Genomic DNA, 23,499 nt, shown 5'->3' with positions numbered 1-23,499 from the left:
AAAATGTCAGTCATCTCTGTTCAAGGTCATAGAGATCTGAGATCCACTTCTATGTTTTCTAACTTCACAGTCAGCCTGGGGTGGAGAGGGTGGAAAGTTGGGAAATCACTAGTCTGCACCCTTGAAGCAAGCTCACCACCATGAATCGTTTGCCGTCTAGAGCACTAGAACTCTGCAAAGGGCTAAGGTATTTCAATCAATACCCAGGAGGATGGATTTAGAGTTAATGTAGAAAAACTATTGAGAGCTGAAATACACTTTTCTGTAAAGGGGGTGGGAGAAGATGTTGGGCAAAGAATACAGATTTTTTTGAATTCTAATATATGTCAAGACTCTCTGCTGAGCACAGTATATAGACTTACATACATGACAACAATATATGACTGAATCCTCACAAAAATTCTGAAAACCTTTTCATTATCCCTTTATATATGAGAAAACTGACCGGATATTTAACTGATTTTCCCATGAATTCCTTCTCAGACTTAGAAGAGATGTGAGAGAAACCCAATGACCAGCATCCTCCTTTGACAACTTGTTTAGTAGTCAGCAGACCCAGAGGAAGGTCTGGACCACGAGGGTTTTCCTCAGTGACGATGACATTGGCCATGGGGATGAAGACAATGACAAAGTGACAGACTGTTGCCCTGGTGCACACCTGGACCCAGCTGCCAAAAGCCTTGGATTCTAGTCCCATGATGAGTGACCTGTGGTGGGCTCCTCGTCTGGAGAATAAAAGGATTGGACTAAAATTCTCTCCAAGTATCCTATGAGTTTCTTAAACACCCCTGGCTTAGGTTTGCTCCTCTCCCAGCAGAGAGCCTTGCCGCCATCAGGAAACTGAGAAAGTATGGAGAACGTCATGCTGCCTGCCGCTGCTGCGGGCCACACTCCCTAGAATGATCTGAGCAGAGGGTGCTGTGCAAGCAGCCGTAAAAGGCTTTGACAAGTGGCAACAATGTCCCCCCAACACCCGGTACTTCCCAGAATGTGAGCTTGTACGTAGCCAGGGGCTCTGCCTCTGACCCCCACCCACTGAATCCTTCCCAAGATGTGCCTGGACTTCCCAGAGCACAAAGAGATGAAGCCAGAGGGGCACAGAACAAAGAGGCACTCAGAGAAGTGACAGTTGGACAGCAAGTCCCCATAGGTTGCTTTCAGTCTGCCCTAAGAGCCTGGGAAATGGGGAAATATATAAATTCTCCCAAATCCAAAATGAACATCATTGTTATCACTGGTTACGGAGTGCCTGGTTTTTGTAAGCTTTTCGCATCCTTTCTCTTTGATTCTCCCAAAAGCCAACAGTGGAATTATTGTTGTCCACCCCTATTTAGTAGGCAGAAAACTCAGGCGAAGACAGAACTGATTGACTTACTTTTACGATGCGGGGAATAAATTCTAACTGGGACCATCACCAGTTTTCACAAGCTCTTTATTCTTAGGTGTTACTTGTAGTCTGTGTTATTTTCCAAACTTTGAAATTTATAAAGAGGAAGCAGAGGTATTTTTCATGTGCTGAATGTAAGTACAGTGAAGCCCATATCTTGTGTAATCATAACTACTATTCTGAGAAAAGGGCAGGAAGTCTCAGAGGCTGGAGAGCAAAGGACCAACAGTGTTCTGGCAGGAACAGCCAGTAGGAGGTTCTGGCTGAGAGCTCCCAAGCAGAAAGCTGGCCCGCCAGCCACCACTCAGAGGACTGGGCTCCAGGAACAGGTGGGCATGTTCATTTGCATCCTGAACTTTGGGGGGAGATGACTGTCCTTGGAATTGCCAGCCAGGAATCAGATTCTTACTCTCTCTTCCGAGCACCTGCATGAACTGGTGAGTCAATTCCCTGCTCCGGTTTGTAGTTTACTCACTTTCCAAACAAGAGAATTGGGTGAAACAATCCTTAGGTTTCCTCCAAGACTTCAGGTGACAATTTTCTACAGTTCTCCGCATTTCTTGGTATGTTGCTCAGTCTTACACAGAATATGCTCTCGGAAAATACTGTGCAATTAACCTGGATCCTGCATTAGGAGACTGTTGTTCAATCTATTTCTGTCATAGAGAAAATCGCTGTATGCAGAACAGTCCTCTAAGCTATGATTTATCTCCAAAATGGGGGTTTTAGAACCATCTGGAAATGTGGTGGGCCACCCCAAGTTTTCCTCCACTTGAATGTAGAGGGACAAAGTATCCCTCTCAGAGGGTGGAGTCTGAAGATGATGGCATTAGTCTGGGGACTTCTTGTGAAACCATACAGAATCCTGGTTCTACAGCATTCCCTCTAAAAAGCAGCAATACAAGTTATTGACAGCACAGAGCCTGCTTGGGATTCTCTCTCTCTGCCCCTCCCTAGCTCACATGTGTGCATGAGCTCTCTCTCTCTCTCTCTCAAAATACATAAGTAAACTTAAAAATAGTGATTATTATTATATTTGCTACCACGTATTAAACACTTTCAATGTGCCAGGCTAGGCACTTTGTGTATTTGAACTTGAACTTATTAGTCCCGAGTTTCCAATGTATACAGTGAGGTTAATAACACCTAAGTTGCTTTAAAGACCAGAGTTACAATGGCCTAGTTCCTGGAATTCAGCAAGCATTAAATAAATGTTCATATTAACAATTATTAAGCTAATATGGGCAAGGGAGTCATTCTCTGTGGGACAGGACCTATACAAGAAAGAGATGTGGAATAGGGTTAATCAGCATCTTTTTTAAAATGTTTCTTTATTTATTTTGAAAGACAGAGAGAGAGAGAGAGGCAGTGTGAGTGAGGAAGGGCAGAGAGAGACAGAGAGAGAGAATCCCAAGCAGGCTTCATGCTCAATGCGGAGCCTGACACGGGGTTAGATCTCATAAGCCCTGAGATCATGACCTGAGTTGACGTCAAGAGTCAGATGCTTAACTGACTGAGCCACCCAGGCCTCCCAGCTAATCAACATCTTAATGGAAAGAAAACGAGACTATGAAGGAAGACTGAGCAGCAAAGGTGCAGCATAAAGGTACGCTCCTCGGGCGTGTGGTGTGGGAGTGTGGCACAGGGGAAGCAGAGGTACACAGGAATGAGAGGGATGTTGGAAGCAGGGGCCATTGGAAGGACAGCGAGGTGGATCCCCTCAAGGCCGCAAGGAAAGTTCTATATGAATGGTTCACCTCTCAATTGTGTTCACAGTTTTCTCCCAGTGACACGCTTTCTGTCCACAATGGATGGACTGTGCCAAGCACGCTAGCTTTCCAGACTGCTCCCCACATTAACTTTCAATCCTAAAGGACAGGTCACCTCTTGGATAATGGAGAAAAATCTTGGATGGTTTCATATCTTTAAGTCGAACCTCAGGACCCAATTGAGTTCACTGCCTCTTCCAGCATCGTCAAGGATCATGCTATCAAAGCCCAAGACCAAGGGAGCCTTTGACAGCTTTACTCCAAATGGCATCATCATCCCCAAAAGAGAGAAACCTAGACACAGCTACCAAAAAGAGGACAACCCACCAAACACTCTGCAAAAAGAAACTACAGTCCTTGGAGTAAGTCCACGTCACTGGAAGGGAGACACTGTGGAAAATACTGCAAACATACCCACACTGCATATCTACAGTGGATCTGGGAGAGTCTCTCATTTTTTTCTCTGACTCCAGGCCAACTGGGACATGAAATGGCGCTTTATGGGAAGACTGTGTCCTCCTCAGGCCTTTCTATAAACTAAAACCACTAGGTCTCCACTTGAAATCTACATAAGAAAATCTCCTGTCATTTGTCTTTATTGTAGTGGATGTTGGATTTAAGCACATGATTTTACTCAATGTGATTAAATTAGATCTGTCTATTTTGAGCTCATTTGTTAACCATTTTGAGATGAGACGATCTGGACTAACCTCACCATACATTTTCTCCCTGTCTGCCTCACCGTAAGACATCCGAATGTCCCCAGTCATCATCCTTCATACTCAGGACTTTAATGTCCACCTGGTTCTGACTATCCCCTTTTAAGACCCAACTCCTATTCATTTCTGACTTTGGAAACCTGCCTGGTTGTGTCCTCTAGAATTCAGGGTCCGTTAACCGCATAATCCGATTCATTCCTGGATTTGTTTCTCAAAGGCCTCCTCATCAATCGTGCAAACAGGAACCTAGCTCCCGAGGGCACTGTTTCCACTGTGACCCTCTCTTCTGGGCATAGAAGTGAAGGCAGTCTCTTTGCTTCTCGGGGCACTTCTAGATCAGTCCTCTCCTCTCAGTCTCTAAAAGCTCCTATTTTAGAATCTCATGTCATCCAGGGGCACCCGGGTTGTGTGGCTGGTTAAGCGGCTGACTTTTAATCTCAGCTCAGGTCATGATCTCACAGTATGTGAGTTCAAGCCCCGCATCGGGCTCTGCGCTAACGGCATGGAGCCTGCTTGGGATTCTGTCTCTCCTCTCTGCCCTTTCCCATCTTGTGCTCTCTCTCTCTCTCTCTCTCCCTCAAAATAAATACATAAACTTTAAAAAAATAATCTCATGTCATCCAACTAAGTAATTCACTCCCACTTAAAAAAGAAAAATAAAACAACACAGTTACCCTTTTTATGTAGTATCTGAAAAGTCCTACTTCAGTCTTCCTCCCCAAAGAGATATTTTTAAAAATGTTACCTGTATTTTGAGCACTGGAAACAAATAATTATTTCAAGTAATTGTTAATAGTCACAAACTTCAAAAGTTCTTTTAGGTAGTCCTAATATCAGGACTAGTTGCAAATTGATAGGAGAATTAAAATTTTAGAAGACTGAGTTTCATGTAAAAACCTAAAAACAATCAGCGTTTTAGAAAATAACATCAAATGACGTAGTGGCAATTTTGAAAAGTGACCATCCTTAGAAAAATCAGTTGATGACTATGTTGCTTGAAAATAAAACCAGTTAACATCTGTCATTCTACTATCATTTACCAATACTCACTCCTTAATTTACTTCTTCCAGACAACTGGTTCTGTGCAGACCTGTCCTGCTCCCTACAATCTAGCCTACCTATGGCCTAGAATCACAAGCACATTTCACTGTGTGCTTCAGCAATCAGTAAGAGGTACTGGAAATACATTTATTCATTTACACATTCAGCTGTCATTTTTTGAGCACCTTCACTGTGCCAGTCACTATTTTACACACTTAGGGTAATAGATGAACTATACAGTTAAAAGAAAAGAAAAGAAAACAAAACACGAGAGCCCCATTCTCACAGTTCTCTTGCTCTACCGAAGGATTCCAGGTCATTGCCACTGTTTTTGCTCTCCTGGATAATGTGCCTTTTATCTTCAAGATACTGACTCCTCAATCACTATCACTCACTCCCAGGGTAGAGTTCGTATCGTAAGTCTTGGCTATTTCAATACTCATGTATATGGTCCCTCCAATATCATGTCCTGTCTGCTCCTTGACCTCTTCTCCCCAGGTATGTTGCCCATCCTTCCATAGACAAACATTTCCTGAGTCGTACCCTGGACCTTACCAATACTAACGGCAATAAACCCACCATTATCTACATTTCAAGCATCCCATAGTCCATCACCTCTGATCTTTCCAGATCACTCCCTCCAACTCTGTGTCGATGCTAACTTTCTCTAACCTCTCTGGGAGTTACTGATAATATCCCTATTTCATGGAGCCTTCCTCACCTAGCCACGATCAACAGCTTTGTCCTCCTTAAGGAAAAACTGCCACATTGGTTTAATTCTAACTCTGCCCCTTTGCCTATTCTGCCCCTGAACACATGCAACTAACCTTGGCAAATACACACACGGACTCCACTTTGGATTTATGACCATAACCTCAAAGGGACTGTAAAAGCTGCTTAAAAAGAACACGATATTTCTTTCATCCATTCACTTTCCTGCTATCCCAGAAAACTATTTCAATAGGTTTCAATCCTTCTCCATTGATTACCTGGATTCCTAACATACTAAGAAAACTGAGGCAATCTGGAGGGAAGGTCCACAAGCTGCCACACATCTGCAATTACTCCCATCGGTGCCATATATTGTCTCTCCCCTCCCCATTACTAACCAAATGCCCATCTTCTAATTAACGATGAGCCTCCCTTGTGCAGTGAATCCCATCCCTCATTACTCGTTCCAGTAATCCTCCCCATGCTCTCTGCAAATGTTTTGTGATCAGTTCCATGAGGAAAGAATCTTCCTGCAATTTCTCCTATCTTGAGAACAAAACAGCAGAAACAGACACTTATAACTTCGCAGGCCCTCTAGCTAATGCCCCACCAGCAACTTGCCTTCTCAGCAACACTCCTCTATGGGGTGGGCTGCTTCTTTTATACTCCTTGATTGTTTCTATTTATTTATCTGACCCTCAATTTGGAGTGCTCCATTGCTCAGTCCCCATTTTGTTGCTACATCTGCTACAGTGGTAAACTCACACAGTAATATAGTTTTAAATATGATCTTCACTGATGGCTTGGGAAGAAAAAGACTATTTCCCTTACATGGCTCTCTCCTCTAAAGTTAAGACTCCTATAACCAACAGCCTATGTACGTTTCCACTGAGATATCTACACCTCTCCCGTAACCTGTCCCAGACAGAAATCCTCATTTTTGTCCCCCAACCCACCCCTCATACAACACTCCCCATCTCAGATAAATGTCAACACCATCATTTCAGATGCTTAAGCCAAAACCCTTGGAAGCAACCTTCATTCCTTTCTTCTATAATCCACATGCAAACTGTCAGTAAATCCTAGAGGCTTACTCTTCATCGTGCAACGAGAATCCAACTACTTCTTACTACCTCTACTATGAATGTCGTTTTCAAGTCAGCATCATCTCACCTGTGAATTACTACAATGCCCTCCTTATTGATGTCCCTGCTCTGTTTCCTTATAATCTATTCTCGATGCGGCAAGCATTAGAATGATCTTTTAAAAATAGAAATCACTTTCTCAAAATTATCCACTTCACTTCCCTTTTTACTCAGAACAAAAGGCAAAGTTGATAAAATAGCCTACAAAACCCTACAGGGTTTGCACTCTGTCCCCAGTACTCCTCGGGCCTCCTACTACTTTGCTCCTAACTAATTCCACTTTCCAAGGAACATCTCTGTAAAGGACATAATACATGGCCAGTGGCAGTGACTTTCATCTGCTTCATTTCCCTGGTGCTGGCACAGGACAGATATTCAATAAATATTAATTGTATGAATGGTTGAATTCTCTTGACTTTACATTATTTCTCCTATGTTTTTGTATCATCTTTTAATTGCATATGCATTAAACAGTGGGTAAGAGTGTGGATTCTAGATCAAAGTAATAGGGCTAAGTCCTAGTTCCTCCACTTGGCCATTTGTGTGGGTTCGTACAAGCTATTTAAACTCCCAGTGCCTCATTTTTCTCATCCATAAACAAGATGAGATAAATAACCAGAGTGTAGAAAGTGTTCAACAAATGTAGACTATTACCACTGGTGTCATAAAAACAGTAATTATTATCAAAATTCAATGATGAAGAAGGTAAGATGAATTATGGCTTTATTTTATTTCAATTGAAATTGAGCCCTTTATTAACTCTCCCTTGGTAAGTTTGCTTTCTACATCCATCCAACTGGACTATTGTCCAGAACAATTTTCTCCACCTACTTTTCCTAGAACAACAACAACAAAAAATGTCAACTATATTTTTCAAAATAAAATTAAAATGTATATATTATCACTTCCTGATTTGCTAGTTTACTAATCCTATCAGAAAGGAAGAAGTTAGGTATACACGAGTTTCTCTTAGAGAATGCTTACTGGCTCCTTGTAATACTGCCCCCCCCCTTTTAATATGACACATTATAGCATATTTTATACTCCTTATAAACACAATGTACATTCAAATAATCACTTTCATCTGTTCAAAGTATGTTCCTAGCATTTTCCGTCTTCTCTCTTGTAGATTATACAGATTATGTGCTGCCTGCTGATTTCAAGTTTGGGGGCGATTTTGGTTTCTGCTCCTTACTCTTCCCACTTCAAGCCAACAACTTCCACCATTTTGATGTCTGGGTACCCATTTGTAGCAGCTACATGTGTGAGTAGAATGGGGTCTCCAAGAAAGGATATGCTCTTTAAATGCTAAGTGGGTACTAGATCATGAGTGACTCAGTCCCAAGAGGTGGGGAGAAAGGAGCAGGTGGCCAAGGCCTCTAGCTTTCTCTCTGTCATCATCCCATGTCACGTTTCTCCCATTCGGGAAGAGCAGCAGAGGAGTCTAATCCCTCCTCCTGTGTCACCATCCCAGGGAGTAGCTGGCCAGGGCAGGAGGCAAGAGGGTAATACAGTGGGCATACCAGCACAATACTTCTTACCTGGCCTCACAGCCGACCTCTGGAAAAGTAGAAGATTTTTCACATTCTTCTTCGGGTCTTTGATGAGGCCACTGCATTCCCTCCAGTGTAAGAATAATCCACCTGTCAGGTAAAGAGTGAAAAGATCATTTTTAAAATAAAATGAGCACCATGGGTAAATGCCACAGGTCTGCAGAGAATCAAACTGGTGATGGTAAGATTCACGGGAAGCAAGGACACTCTTGCTATGTGTTCAGAAGTAACCCTGAGAATTTGGAAAACTTTTTTTTTTTTTTTTTGCTACTTTCCATCTAATGGCTAATGGAAAGGGGGCCTTTTCTTTGGAGACTAGCCAGGGTCTAGTCATACCTCCCACAAAGGGCCACTTCTTTTCCATGTAGTATCCTACACAAAGGAGGAAAAATCACACATTCTGGGCAGATGAATTCTAACAGGGCATCACCTCTGTATGGATACAGCCTTTATGTGAACGCAAACTATGCAGTGATGCAGGGAAGCCCTGCTCCTGACCCCAGAACACAACTTATCCTTACTTCTCTAATAAGTGGTTGAGCTCCCACATTCCCTTATGAAAGGCAGGAACAGCTCATGCTGGATCCTCTTTGTCTGTGACTACTACCAATCCCTAAGGCACAAGCTTAACCAATGTTCCAGCTTAGAACTTTCTCCCTCCACCAGCCAGATCCTTACACTACTGGGCTCAAATACTGACATCTGGGGGCACCTGGGCGGCTCAGTCGGTTAAATGTCCAACTCTTGATTTTAGCTCAGGTCACGATCTCATGGTTCATGGGATCGAGCCCCTCATTGGGCTCTGTGCTGAGTGGGGAGCCTTCTTGGGGTTCTCTCTCTCTCTCTCTCTCTCTCTCTCTCTCTCTGTCTCTCTCAGCCCCTCCCTGCTCTCCCCCCCTCCAAAGTAAATAAATAAACTTAAAATACTGACTTCTGGGGCTTCAGGATGAGAGACTCTTCACACCTGACCCTGTACCTCCCCCTTTCTTCAACTCCCAGTCTAACTCAGGCCCCCTACACCAGTGCTTGAAGCTCACGTGTTTCTGTACCTTCTGTCATTGGAGCCCCTTTCCTACGTGCTTCTGTCGGCTGCTCCCACCTTCATATCCCTTCAAGTCATTGGTCTTCCTCAACCTCCTCTCTTCCCACCTCGTAACTTAGCACTGTTCTTTTTCTGCGTATACCTCCGCTCCAGGCCACCTCAGCTCACAGTGATTTTCGCTAACATAAATCCCAATCCTCTGTGCATCTGCCCTTTCTCTAAAGTCAATGTTAAGCATCCTGAGAGTAGAAATAAGGCCTCTCTCTTAATATGGACCGACACCATTCCTACGGTGTTATCTCTCTAAGAGTTTTACATTACTTATTGATTGATGGATAGTAACATGGTGCACACATTTCCACAAGACAACTGAACTGATCATTTCTCTCTTCTCTGAGCAGTTTGCCATTACTGGATCCCTCTCGATCATTTCTGGGAAAAAGGCAACTATGCCCTTTGTAAGTATGAGAGCCGTTGAATCTCAGCTCGCCGGAATAAAAAGAACTTCAGAGGCAATAGCTCTAGTTCAAAGTGTCCATTTGACAGCTTAGGGAAATAGGGCTCTGAGCAGGGGAGAGAGTTCTCACTGCTGGTCCGGTGACAGAACTGGGTGTAAACGCCAAATTCCCTCTTTCCTAGACCAGTACTCTTACCCTATGCAATGTGCTCCTGGGTCATATTTCAAGGTTTACTTCAGTTGCTTGAATGGCAGACAATTTTAAATAAACCATGGAGTCTTTGCAGTTTGTTAGCTTGGCCCTGAACAGGGTAGATGACCTTCTAGAACCTAGACTTCCTTTTCCGGAAAAACCTGTCTCAGAATGAGCCAATTTCCCTAAACGGCAAGGTCAGAGGCAGAGGTGTGTGGGCTTAGATCCTGTGGCTAGCTCCCCCACCCCCTCAGAAACAAGGAATTAACAGACTGTAGCCACTTTCCTGACAAAAGTCAGGAGTGTGTGGGTGGGGTCTTTGATACTCTAGCAACCTTTCCCTCTGCCTTGCCACACACTCACAAAGATGACTTAGGGAAGGGCCACATCCTGACTCAGGAAGATCCAAGATCTAGTTAACTACGGTTGAGGGCACAGAAGATGGTGTTCTGAGGCTGGTATATGTTCCTTATACTGGAAGCTAGAATCTAAACCCCAGAACCAGGGGACAGAGTTCACCCCACTGGATGGAGTCACAGTTCTGGACCCAACACCAGGAAACTCTCGTCTCAGATCTGTCACTGACCCACATGTGTGCTTGAAAAAGTTCCTTCCTTTTCTGGGCTTCAGTTTTCTCATTTATAAAATGGGGAAGAGGAACATGTGGCTGTGGCTCTCACAGGTGGCTTCCCAAGCATCCTGAAAGGGAAAACCATACTTGGGATGACCCAGCATGATGTGGGCTCCGCACGCAGGACACAAGACAGTACGTGGGCTCCAGTGCGCACGTGGCAGCTCTGGGCAAAGGCGCCGCCCATTCCATCGGCACTTCCTTTGGGAACTCAGCACTTGAAGCCACACGGCTCCCAGGCCAAGGGAGAAGGAAGGGCAGAGCAGTCATCCCCCAGACACACAGTATCCTTGAATGACGTTCAAAGAGAAATGAGCACATGCTGGGAAGCTGGCACAGAGTGTGGCACCTCAGTGTCTTTGCAGAGGCATCATATTCTGCGAGAACCCTTTGCCCCGAAATATAGAATATGACCCAAATCAGAATGTGGTGAACGTGGTTCTTGGGCCTGATCCACCTATAGGTAGGTATTCTAGCTTCTCCAGTTCTCTCTTTCATGGAAATAAAAGCCATAGACTGGTGTAGGAGGGACCAGAGGTCCGATTCTGGAAGGGCTGAAAGCAATAGAACGACTCTAAGGCTGTTGGGGAAGTCAGCAAGCCATCTCTGTCTTCAGTGCTGCAGAGAGCCAAGGATCCAGAACTCCTATACCGGAGGAGGAGTTACGTGTGCATTCTCTCACTCAACAAACATTTACTTATTGTATCAGGTGATAAACCAGGTAGTGAAGAGGGATACAGAGGTGAATAAAACATAGTCTGTGCCCCCTACAAGTGCACAGATTACAAGGGAAACAGACTCAGGGATGCAACGATGTAGTACAATGGATGGAGGGTTAATAGCATCACATGCTGCTCCTGTTGTGACATCCCAATGCAAATTTTCTTTCTCAGGCCATGAGCACCCTGACCGCAAGTGCAGCGAGTTCTCTAGCTGCTGGAACAGGCCTCTTCCTCCTTGCTGACAGCCTGGTAGCCTTGGAGAGGGCCTCTCGACCGTGTGACTCAGAAAGGGAATACCTATCCTCACTGCCTTATTCGGGGTACTATTATTCAACTTATGAATTCAAGGACTGTCTCCTGGCTAGTGTCAGTCTGACGGTAAGTAGTTTCAGACTGAATATCTTGCCCGTGAAATTCTTAGTTTCTCTCCTTTGCATAATCTCTGCTTTTTCAGCAGTCTGTGCCTTGTTGATCTGAATGGCTGGAAGCAGACCAAAAAAAAAACCCCAAACTGTGGTTGAGTCCTGTCGGCAGATTGCAAAATATAGGGGATGCATTGTGCCAAGTCAAAAAAGGAAATGAAGAAGACTTGTGGGTTCTAGACATGTCTCCTCTGGCATGAGAACTAAGCAAAAATAAACTATTGGGGCTACACCAAAATAAAAAGCTTCTGCACAGGAAAGGAAAACAAACAGAAAGACAACTTATATTTGTAAATGATAAATCCTACGAGGAGTTAATGTCCAAAATATATAAAAACTTATACATCCCAACACTAATAAAACAAATAATCCAATTAAAAAACGGGCAGAGGACTTGAATAGACATTATCCCACATATGACATACAGATGGCCAACAGACACATGAAATGATGGTCAACCTCACTAAGCAGCAGGGACATGCAAACCCAAACCACAGTGAGGTATTACTTCACACCTATCAGAATGACTAGTATCAAAAAAATAAGAAATAACAAGTGTCGGAGAGGGTGTGGAGAAACGGGAAAACTCGTGCACTGTTGGGTGGGAATGTATAATGGTGCAGCCACTGTAGTAAACAGTATGGAAGTCCCTCATAAAATTAAAAATAAAAATACCATACGATCCAGCAATTCCATTACTGGGAATTGACTCAAAGAAAACAAAAATTCTAGTTTGAAAAGATATATGCACCCATGTATTTACCGCAGCATTATTTACAATAGCCAAGATACGGAAGCAACCTGAGAGTCCACGGATAGATAAGTGGATAAAGAAGATAAGGTCAGCAGTCTTTCTTGCATAGAAAACATTCCATTCTCAATAGGTTTAGCTCTCGGAGTGCCTCCTTTGTTGAAAAGGCATTTTCTCCCCCCTCGACGCAGGCAGAAATAGCCCTCTTTATTTGAATTTTATCCACATTAAGTTAGCTACAGAATTTGGACTTTTTAAGCCCAAACACATAATTATACTTTGGCCCAGCTGGGCTGGCAGAGTGAGAAGGGGCTGGGAGATGAGCCTCCAACGGATTCAAATCCTAGCAGAAATGCCATCATCTCTGCAACATTTTCTTGCCACTTTTCCCCCCACACTGGATGGTCACCAGTGGTTGACGATAAAAATATTGGCTTCATCAATTCTCTATATACAGGCTCATAGTTTTAAAACCATAAACTTTGGCCTTTTAGGGAGAAAATTTTCTTCCTTTGTGACTCCTCTAGCAGGAGCCAGGGAGATAGATGAAATCTCTCTTATTCCCTTGGACGTGTCTCAGGAATCCCAGAACGTGTGTGCAAGTTTCCAGACTCACAGACTTCTGTGAGTCTGCCTGTGTGACCCAGAGGTTGCCAAAAGCAACCCCCCTGATGCAGGAGCTTGAGGAAGTAGAAGGGCACAGAAATGCATCTGGTTAGAAATCAGTGCGAGGAAGCCCAGATTATGGCATCAGCCTGGTGCAGAGCAAAGCCAGGAGGGTGAGGGAGACATCCTCCCTGCTGGGGCATGAGGGTTTAACTCAATGGAAACTAAACTCAATACATCAAACTGACTCCTACCCTCAGACAACCAGAGAACTTCCTGCAGAATTGGAGAAGTTGCAGTAGGACTTGACTTCAAATGTCCACTCTTTATTAACACAAAGATAACCGGAGCAAAGTAACACATCAAAAGATTCAAGATGTATATCTGAGGTTGGAAGAAGGAAGGAAGAGAGGGTGGGAGGCAGTAAAAGATCAAGGAAGAAAGGCATCGTTGGTTCCAGGAGCTAAGAAGGATCCTGCAGCCGGGCAACCAAGTAAGAGCTGAGACCAGAAAACCAGTGAGGCCTGGATGGGAATATAGGTGTTACAAGCTGGGATAATGGCATTTTAATGTCCATGACAAATCTGAAGCTCTTCAAGCCCGCACTGAGTGTCCTGCAAAAATGTTAGAAGCAGAGACTGAATATGTACCTTATTTATGAAAATAAGACAAAGAAAACTCTGCCCAACATCCCAAGGAGCTTAAAGAAACTCCACCATAAAAGTTTCTAGGATGAAATCATCTCACCAAGCCATGTGCAGGGATGGACAGTATCCAAATCCAAATTCCATATAAAACAAACGAACCTCAAATACAGGGATTCACTTAAAAACTGTTCCTGGGTCTGGATCTCCTGAGGTTCTATCAGAATCAAACCTAAAGTTTCCATCTAGGGAGTCATCCATAAACCCAACCAATGGGTCTGTCCTACATATCAAAAAATCCTCCCCCATCTCTCTCTGCTCCTCGCCTGTTCATGCTCTGTCTCTCTCTGTCTCAAAAATAAATAAACGTTAAAAAAAAATTAAAAAAAAAAACAACTTGGTCGGTTAAGCATCCAACTTTGGCTCAGGTCATGATCTCACGGTCCATGAGTTCGAGCCCTGCGTCGGGCTCTGTGCTGACAGCTCAGAGCCTGGAGCCTGTTTCAGATTCTGTGTCTCCCTCTCTCTCTGCCCCTCCCCTGCTCATGCTCTGTCTCTCTCTGTCTCAAAAATAAATAAACATTAAAAAAAAATTAACAAAAAAATCCTCCCCCACGTACCCATATACTGACATCATCTGAGAGGAAAAATATTTTGAAAAACCTAAGAAAAAAAACGGGTTACAGCAGCAAATATGAAAGTTTAGTTGCTCAAGAATTGGAGGTTATATACCAATTTGGAAGACCATAATGAAAACATATTTTCAACAATAAAGACATAAAGAAAAGGAATTAAAACCAACATGAGATAACATGACAGCAAGAAAAAAAGAGTAGATTTGAAAAAGAACTAAGCAGTATGATTAGAAATGCAAATTATAATCTTTGAAATGAACCATTTAGTGTTATCAGTTAAAAAGGAGATTCAACATATCCAAAGAAATAAACAGTGAAGTGAAATTGAGGTCTGATCAAATCACATGGAGCACAACACATCGCAGTGAAAATCTGAAAGATATGAGTGACGGGTTAACAGACAGGTAGGAGGCAGCAAACTGAAAAGAACCAGCACACATCTAATGTGAGCCCAGTAAGCCTGCCAGGGAGAGAGGACGTGAGCAAAGAGAAATAAGTGGGGTGAATTTCAGAATTAAAAAAAAAAACCATGAGATTTCAGATGGAAAGGATGAACTGAGACCATTTCTGGATAAGTAAAAGCAAATCCACACTAGAAACATCACACCAGTGAAAACAACTAGTGATAAAGGAAGGGTTACTCTTGTCTCAGAAGGTGGGATCCCACGGTTCTGAGAGGAAACCGTTGCTGCTTATTTCTGTGCCTTATTCTCTCCACGGCTAGAGCCTTCACCCCCAGTCTCCTCTCAGTCAGGCACAGGGCTAGCTGATGGCACCAACTGTTCCTGTCTTGATTCACAGGGGGTGCTGGTGGTGATGCTCATTTTCACTGTGCTGGAACTCTTAACGGCTACCTACGCTTCCATCCTTTGGTGGAAACAGCTGTACTCCAAGAACCCAGGGGTGAGTACTCTGACATGTCACATGACACCTGCTGGGTCCCAACATTGGAGCTGTGATGTTCCGGGTCTAAAAAGTGGCAGAAAGAGGAGGCAATGAGGTTCACGTAGCAGTCAACTTTCAGAGTGAGGAGAGAGTTCTATGAATGGGCTCCTTCACGACGACACTGGTATCTGAGATTATTAGTGCCTTCTGGCCCACAAACCAGAAGACCTGCTTATTAGAATGGCTAAAATGGTTTTAGAAATCACCTGCCCCAAGGGCGACTGGGTGGCTCAGTCGGTTAAGCGTCCAGCTTCGGCTCAGGTTATGATCTCATGGTTCGTGAGTTTGAGCCCCGCATCGGGCTCTGCCCTGGTGGCACAGGGCCTGCTTGGGATTCTCTCTCTCTCTCCCTGCCCCTCTCTCTACCCCTCCCCCATGTGTACTCTTTTTTCAAAATAAATAAACTCAAAAATAAGAAAGAAATCACCTGCCCCAACCCCTTATAAAAGAACCAAGGCTCAGATAAAATCACGAGGAGAACGAATGATGTAGGCTGATGGGCTGAGCATGAAAAGCCTGTATCTCCTTCTTGTCATGAACACAGCCACCTGCCTCCCTACAGTCTCCATGACCCGGTTCCCTTGCTAATGCAGTCGTATCTTACTAGGGCATCTCTGTTCTGCTGATGGTGTCCTGTGTTCTTCCTTACTTCCTCTTAGGGCATGACATTACAATTCGAAAATGCTGGTCTTTTCTCTAAAACCCATTTTTTTCTAAAGAAATTATTTAAAGGGCTTAGATCTCTGGAGAATGATCTCCTCTGGGCCCACCGGTGTAAAATAAACCTCCTGCCTTCCAAGACAAAAAAAAAGAAATTATTTCAAGGGAAGGAATACATTATGACTCAATTATGATCTTATTGGTAAATGGTAATATGATTAGCAGATCACAGCATAGCATTTGTTCGAACTAATACTGATGCATTTTATATTTTGGTAAAGTTGGAAAGGCTACTACCATACATTTGGGGGAAATGCATTTCAAATATGGATCAAAAAAAGCTTCCAAAATCAGAGTTTAAAACCCACTAATAAACTTTATCTTTTCCAGAGTACATTTTCCATGCCTCAATCACAAGGTCATATCCAACATGTCAAAAATCCTTCAAGGTCATGCATAGGAGTAACGCCTCAGAAGAAAAAGGAGAAAGCCAGGGCTCCTGGCAAAGTGTGGTTAGACTTTCCTGAAATTTCAGCTACTTTAGACACTGAAAGAAACCTTTAGAAAAACGGTTTTTGTTTTGCACTTGCTCAGTGAGAGTCATTTTATTGCTCTTAAAAGTAATCTCTTGGGGTGCTTGGGTGGCTCAGTCGTTAAAGAGTCCAGCTCCTGATTTCTGCTCCGGTCATGATCTCATGGTTAGTGAGTTCAAGACCCGCATCGGGCTCTGCACTCACAGTGCAGAGCCTGCTTGGGATTCTCTCTCTCTCTCTTTCCCTCTTTGTTTCCCTCCCCTGCTCATGCTCCCTCTCTCTCTCAAAAAAAAAAAAAAAAAAAAAAAGAATAGAAAAGAAAAGGAAAGAGTCTCTCAAATCCCAGGTGGGTAAACTGAACAGAAAGTGGTTCACCCAGCCCTAAATAAGAGGAGAAAATGTGCACGCTTGTGCTGGTGTAAAGTGGCCAAGTCACATGGCTATGCAGTCTCCACTTCCGTATTATTTTCACACTCATATTGCTTAAATGTTATATAGTAGGGATTGCAAGAACTTTTAAATTAAAAGTACTTCAAGAAGATACAGCTCCGTTTCTGTCAACTGAATGAAATGCATGTCTGTCAATTGAATGTGGCTCAATATTCTGTCTCATTTAATGACTTTATTCTGAAATTTCTGGCTTCAAAGATTATAACTTACCACAATGCTCTTCCCCATCTAGGTTCTACACCAAAGAAGAAATTAGCCATAATTTTATTACTGTACTGGAGTAAACAACCTCACCTACCCAGTAAAGACCCAAAAAAGGCCTTGGGTCCTATCCCCAGGGGAATATACTACAGACATGCATACATGTGTTTTCCAAAAACATGTACAGAAATGGTCATATAAGTAATACACATAATTGCCTCCAAAAGGAAACTATCTAAATGACTATAAACAATAGAAGGGAGAAATAAAAATTCTGGTATATTCATACAATGGAGTACTAAACAGTAACATGAGTGGACAAACTACAATTACATGCAGCTGTATAGATAAATCCCACAAACATAATGTTCGGGGGGAAAAGGTCATGCATAGAAGAGTCCACTGACGGATGAATGGATAAAGAAGATGGATATTACTCGGCAATCAAAAAGAATGAAATCTTGCCATTTTCAACTACGTGGATGGAACTGGAGGGTATTATGCTAAGTGAAGTTAGTCAGCCAGAGAAAGACAAATATCATATGACTTCGCTCATATGAGGAATTTAAGAGACAAAACAGATGAACATAAGGGAAGGGAAGCAAAAATAATATAAAAACAGGGAGGGGGACAAAACATAAGAGACTTAAATACAGAGCACAAACTGAGGGTTGCTGGAGGGGTTGGGGTGGGGCAGGGGCTAAATGGCTAAGGGGCATTAAGGAAGACTTGTTGGGATGAGCACTGGGTGTTATATATCGGAGATGGATCGCTGGAATCTACTCCTGAAATCATTATTGCATTATATGCTAACTAACTTGGAGTAAACTAAAAAATAAATTTAAAAAATTACAATAATAAATAAAAAGAAATTGGTTACATAAAAAGAGTACATATGGTCTGATTCTGTGTATATAAAGTTTAAACACAAGCTAAGCTAATAGTGTCAGAACTAGGATAGTGGTTACCTTTGGGAGTAGGTAGTTACTGGAAAGGAACCCAGAGGGTCTATGGGCTCATGGAAACATTCTTTTCCTTGATCTGGATGCTGGAGTTATATACATATAACTGTGTTCTCTTGTTTCTGTGTTATAATTGAATAAAAACACTTTTGAAAAAGCTACTTTGGACCCCTTGGCCCATCTAGTTACTGAGCCATCCCCCACTTCTCCATAGTCAAATCCCTTTAAAACATGATCTTCCAAAAACCTTGGGGTCATCTTTGGCTCTTCTGTTTTCTTCACACACCACATCCAGTCTAGCATTAAAACTTGCTAGTTTTAACTTCAAAATATATTGAGTCTGATTGCTTCTCACCATCTCATGAGCACTCTGGTTCATCATCTCCCATTGGCATTATTGCAATGAGCCAACTAGTGGGGCACCTACACCACTCGGTCTGTTCTCTGCATGGCAGAGAGCGAATTTTTTTTTTTCCATCTCAAATCAGATCATATCATTTCTCTGCTCAAACCCACTCCATTTCATTCCAAATAAAAGCCAGAGTCCTTAAATATCCTTATAGGATCTGAACTCTCATTTCTGCTCTGACCTCTAACTATTCCCCTTTGCTCTCTCTACTCCAGTCACTTGACATATTCTTTCTTTAGAAATTTTACATCAGGGGGCGCCTGGGTGGCTCAGTCGGTTAAGTGTCCAACTCTTTATTTCAGCTCAGGTCATGATCTCACGGTTTGTGAGTTTGAGCCCTTCATCAGGCTCTGTGCTGATTCTCTCTTTCTCTCTCTGCCCCTCCCTCTCTCTCTCTCTCTCTCTCTCTCTCTCTCAAATATAATAAACATTTTTAAAAAGTTATTAAAAATAATATTAAAAAATAAATTTTACATTGGTTGGCCCTCTGGCTGGAATACTTTTCCTACAATTATTTCCATGGCTTCCTTTCTCACTTCTTTTGGGTCTTTCTTCAAATAGCTTAGCTTCAGTAAAACTTCCCCCACCAACCTACATAAAATTACAGCTCTCTCTCCCTGTCACTTGCTTATTTTTTCCTCAAATCACAATGATCTGACATACTACGTATTTTATTTGTTTGTTAATTGTATGTCAACCCCCACTAATCTACAAGCGAGGGCACTCACTTACTAGTCTCTTCTGAGGTTTTCAACCCCTATTTGTGTGTTTTCAAATGTGTGTGTATTAGTATTTTTACACTGGGGGTGGAGGGCCTTGGAGAATCTTCCTTGTTCTGTAAGCCAAGCAACACAATAAAATATTTTTTTTAATTTATTTTTAATGTTTATTTCTGAGACAGAGAATGAGTGGGGGAGGGGCAGAGAGAGAGGGAGACACAGAATCCGAAGCAGGCTCCAGGCTCTGAGCCGTCAGCATAGAGTCCAACACGGGGCTCAAACTCACAAACCGTGAGATCATGACCTGAGCCGAAGTCGGTCGCTCAACCGACTGAGCCACCCAGGAGCCCCTAAAATATTTAATCCAGGATCCATTTCTTATTTGTTTGTTTCTCTGGCAACAGAAAGGTTCTTAAGAATATCTGGAGAACTATATTTAGAATTATCTGGAATAAGATTTCAATAAGATTTCAAATAATACTATCTGGCATATATTCAGAATTATCTGGAATAATATTCCAAACTGACAGGAGGTGCAGTCAAGACATTGTGTGTTTCATTTGCAACTTCCCTCCACTCCCCCCACCTGGTCATCTTTCATAAATGGCATGTCCATCTGTTCAATCTCTAAAGCTAGGGATTTGGGCGTCAGTTTTTACTCCCTCTTTTGTCTCACTACTGTATTCACTTTGGGAACCCAATCAGGCAAGAACCACTACCAAGAAGGTCTAATAAATTCTCGGCAAGAAAAGGAGTGAACACTTTCGACCAAGTCTAAGCAGACATTGCACATATTTAACATACATATTAGAACTCTGTGTTCTCTCAACGTTTTAGAATAAAATTGCAGGTTCCCCAAAAGGTAACTCACAATTACTGACTGAGCCACACATACTCAAATCCATACCACGAGTTCTTTATCCTTCTTCCCATCTTAACCAGCATGGGTGAAGATACTCCCTGGTGGCCTGATGGGAGCGGTCATGTTGAGAAAGCAGGGAACTGAGGGCAGCCAACCAGCAAAACCCAGGGCCCTGAGTCATACAACCACAAGGAAATAAATTCTGTCAATAACCTGACTGTGCTTGGAAGTAGGTTTTGCCCACTTGAGACTATAGATGAAAATACGGCCTGTCTGACACCTTGATGATAGGTATCCATGTGAGACCCTGAACAAAGCCTCTCAGCTGGGCCCTGCTTCAACCCCTGATCCATGAAAATGGTAAGATAACACATTGTGTGTTGTTTTGAGCCACTATATTTGTGGTAGTTAATTGTAATTTAAAAAAAAAAAAACGAATACAGGGGCATCTGGGTGGCTCAGTTAAGTGTCTGACTCTCGATTTTGGCTCAAGCCTCACATCGGGCTCTATACTGACAGCTCAGAGCCTCCCTGAAATTCTCTCTTTCTGCCCCTCCCCTGCTCACATTTTTTCTCTCTCCCTCTCTCACTCCCCGCACCCCTCTCTCTCAAAATAAATAAACTTAAAAAAAAAAAAAAAGAACACACACACTAGATTGTTGCATGGAAGATGTAAGGGAAAGCCAAGCTCAAATTTCGGCCTCAACCCTTACCAGCATTAACGTTGGACCTGTTTCCTCCTCTTTAAAATGGGTGTGATAATAAAACCTACCACCCAAAGTTGTTGCGAGAGTGACATGATAGCACATGCACAAGGGTGACTCTAGGGAGGGAGTATCTCATGTTATTTAAAGCAGCATTGGCACATGCTAAGTGCTAAATGTTTCCTGCCAAACGCTAAGAGTGGTCTTCTGCAGGTTGAAAGCAAGAGGGAATAGAAGGAATACCATTTCCACCCAAAGAATATCATCCTGTTGGCAGCTGTCCCACAGAGATCCTCTCACCTCGCCTCTCCGTGGAATAGGCTAGTTTCTGCCTTCTGGTCTGAATTCATAGACTGAAATATTATCAAAGGACCCATCTTTAACAAGAAGCAGGGGGAAAAGGCAGAGGCTGACAACTATAACCTGCTCAAAACAATAAAAGGAGATGTGTTTTTTTGAAAGGACCAAGGCAGATAAAATTGTAAGTGTCTCCTGTTTATCATCAGTTATTCTTTCCTAAAAATCAGGTATTCTTCATGAAGACGCTTCTTTCGCATCATTTTACAGGAAAAACCATATGCTATTAGTCAGCCCAAGCTCCCATACAATTTCCCCAAATGTTAAATAAAAGGCAATAAAATATCTATGTGTGAATGGCAAACCAACATGTCAGGTTACAAAATGCTTAATCTATTGTAATTCCTTGATCGCCAAATAATCACAATGGTTGGTAACAGGTGTGGTAACAGAGTGTGGCTGCAGTGTGAGTCAGCACTGCCCTGGGTCCACCTCCCTTTTATTGCCACGGCATGGTTTCACGACTTCTCCACGTGATTCTGGTGATCTGTCACTTCTGGTTAGAATTTAAGTACAGACCTGTCCCACACTTTGTTTCGTTTAAAATGTTGCCTTGCCAAAAGACATGAATAGACACTTCTCCAAAGAAGACATCCAGATGGCCAACCGACACATGAAAAAATGCTCCACATCACTCATCATCAGGGAAATACAAATCAAAACCACCATGAGATACCACATTATAGCTGTCAGAATGGCTAACACGAACAACTCAGGCAACAACAGATGTTGGAGAGGATGCGGAGAGAGGATCTCTTTTGCATTGTTGGTGGGAATGCAAGCTGGTGCAGCTACTCTGGAAAACAGGATGGAGGTTTCTCAAAAAACTAAAAATAGAACTACCCTATGACCCAGCAATTGCACTACTAGGCATTTATCCAAGGGATATAGGTGTGTTGTTTTGAAGGGACACATGCACCCCCATGTTTATAGCAGCACTATCGACAATAGCCAAAGTATGGAAAGAGCCCAAATGCCCATCGATGGATGAATTGATAAAGAAGATGTGCTTATATTATATATATATATAATTATATATATATTATTTATTATTATATTATATACCATATTATAATATATATTATATTATTATATTATATTACATAATTATATAATATTATATATTATTATATTATATACCATATTATAATATATATTATATTATTATATTATATTACATATAATATTATATAATTATATATAAATATATATTTAATATATATTATTCTATTATTATATAATTACATTATGTAATAATATATTATATATAATTATGTTATATATATATCTCATATACTCATATACTCATATAATGGAGTATTACTCAGCAATCCAAAGAATGAAATTTTGCCATTTGCAACTACATGGATGGAACTGGAGGGTATTATGCTAAGTGAAATTAGTCAGTCAGAGAAAGACAAAAATCACATGACTTCACTCATATGAGGACTTTAAGACACAGAACAGATGAACACAAGGGAAGGGAAGCAAAAAGAATATAAAAACAGGGAGGGGGACAAAACATAAGAGACTCCTAAATATGGAGAACAAACTGAGGGTTACTGGAGGGGTTGTGGGAGGGGGAATGGGCTAAATGGGTAAGAGGCACTAAGGAATCTACTCCTGAAATCATTGTTGCACTATATGCTAACTAACTTGGATGTAAATTTGAAAAATAATAAAATAAAATAAAATAAAATAAAATAAAATAAAATAAAATAAAATAAAATGTTGCGTTGCACCTTGGGCGCCTAAATTAAAATGTATCTGAATAAATGTTGGCAGAAAAATGCTGTAATGGGGCATCTGGGTGGCGCAGTCAGTTAAGCGTCCGACTTCAGCCAGGTCACGATCTCGCGGTCCGTGGGTTTGAGCCCCGCATCAGGCTCTGGGCTGATGGCTCAGAGCCTGGAGCCTGTTTCCGATTCTGTGTCTCCCTCTCTCTCTGGCCCTCCCCCGTTCATGCTCTGTCTCTCTCTGTCCCAAAAATAAATAAACGTTGAAAAAAAAATTAAAAAAAAAAAGAAAAATGCTGTATTGAGAAATACATACTCTCTCTGGAGTCTGGATGTGAAAAGGAGTCATTCTATCAGGAAAAAAAAACAGAGAACACAGTCTGCAATTATTTCTCTACGTCAGTGGTTCTCACCCTGAAATGATTTTGTTCCCCACCCCCAAAGGACATCTGGCAATGTCCGGAGACAATCTGGGTTGTCATAGCTGGGACGTGGGACCGGCATCTAATGAGCAGGGGCCACAGACGCTGCC

The 23,499-nt window shown here is 42.3% G+C and overlaps 2 protein-coding genes across 5 annotated transcripts in view; one reads left to right on the top strand and one right to left on the bottom strand.

Moving 5' to 3' along the window:
• The window catches only part of LOC106977870 (membrane-spanning 4-domains subfamily A member 4A-like), a 196,701-nt gene that overhangs the window by 51,270 nt on the left and 121,932 nt on the right, over nt 1-23,499 (bottom strand). For all 4 annotated transcript variants that reach the window (XM_053203118.1, XM_053203117.1, XM_027045143.2 and 1 more), the window contains one exon: nt 8,315-8,416. In XM_053203118.1, the coding sequence (XP_053059093.1) occupies nt 8,315-8,416 (102 nt within the window). The remainder of the gene's footprint in view (nt 1-8,314; nt 8,417-23,499) is intronic.
• MS4A7 (membrane spanning 4-domains A7) lies at nt 2,771-16,878 on the top strand. The gene is made up of 6 exons (XM_015075444.3): nt 2,771-3,518; nt 7,903-8,037; nt 9,770-9,826; nt 11,543-11,749; nt 15,231-15,332; nt 16,425-16,878. The coding sequence occupies exons 1-6, from the start codon at nt 3,282-3,284 to the stop codon at nt 16,596-16,598; spliced, it is 912 nt and encodes a 303-aa protein (XP_014930930.3). The 5' UTR covers nt 2,771-3,281; the 3' UTR covers nt 16,599-16,878.

The sequence above is a fragment of the Acinonyx jubatus genome, chromosome D1, assembly GCF_027475565.1.
Source record: "Acinonyx jubatus isolate Ajub_Pintada_27869175 chromosome D1, VMU_Ajub_asm_v1.0, whole genome shotgun sequence".
Taxonomy (NCBI): Eukaryota; Metazoa; Chordata; class Mammalia; order Carnivora; family Felidae; genus Acinonyx; species Acinonyx jubatus.
The sequence above is the reverse complement of the archived record's forward strand: the minus strand, read 5'-3'. Positions and strand labels throughout refer to the sequence as shown.

Coding starts and splice junctions, on each gene's coding strand:
- MS4A7 (XM_015075444.3), top strand. CDS start 3,282: ATGGAGAAAAATCTTGGATGGTTTCATATCTTTAAGTCGAACCTCAGG. Junction 9,827..11,542: donor AAAAGGCAACTATGCCCTTT/GTAAGTATGAGA, acceptor TTTCTTTCTCAG/GCCATGAGCACCCTGACCGC. Junction 15,333..16,424: donor TGTACTCCAAGAACCCAGGG/GTGAGTACTCTG, acceptor TATCTTTTCCAG/AGTACATTTTCCATGCCTCA.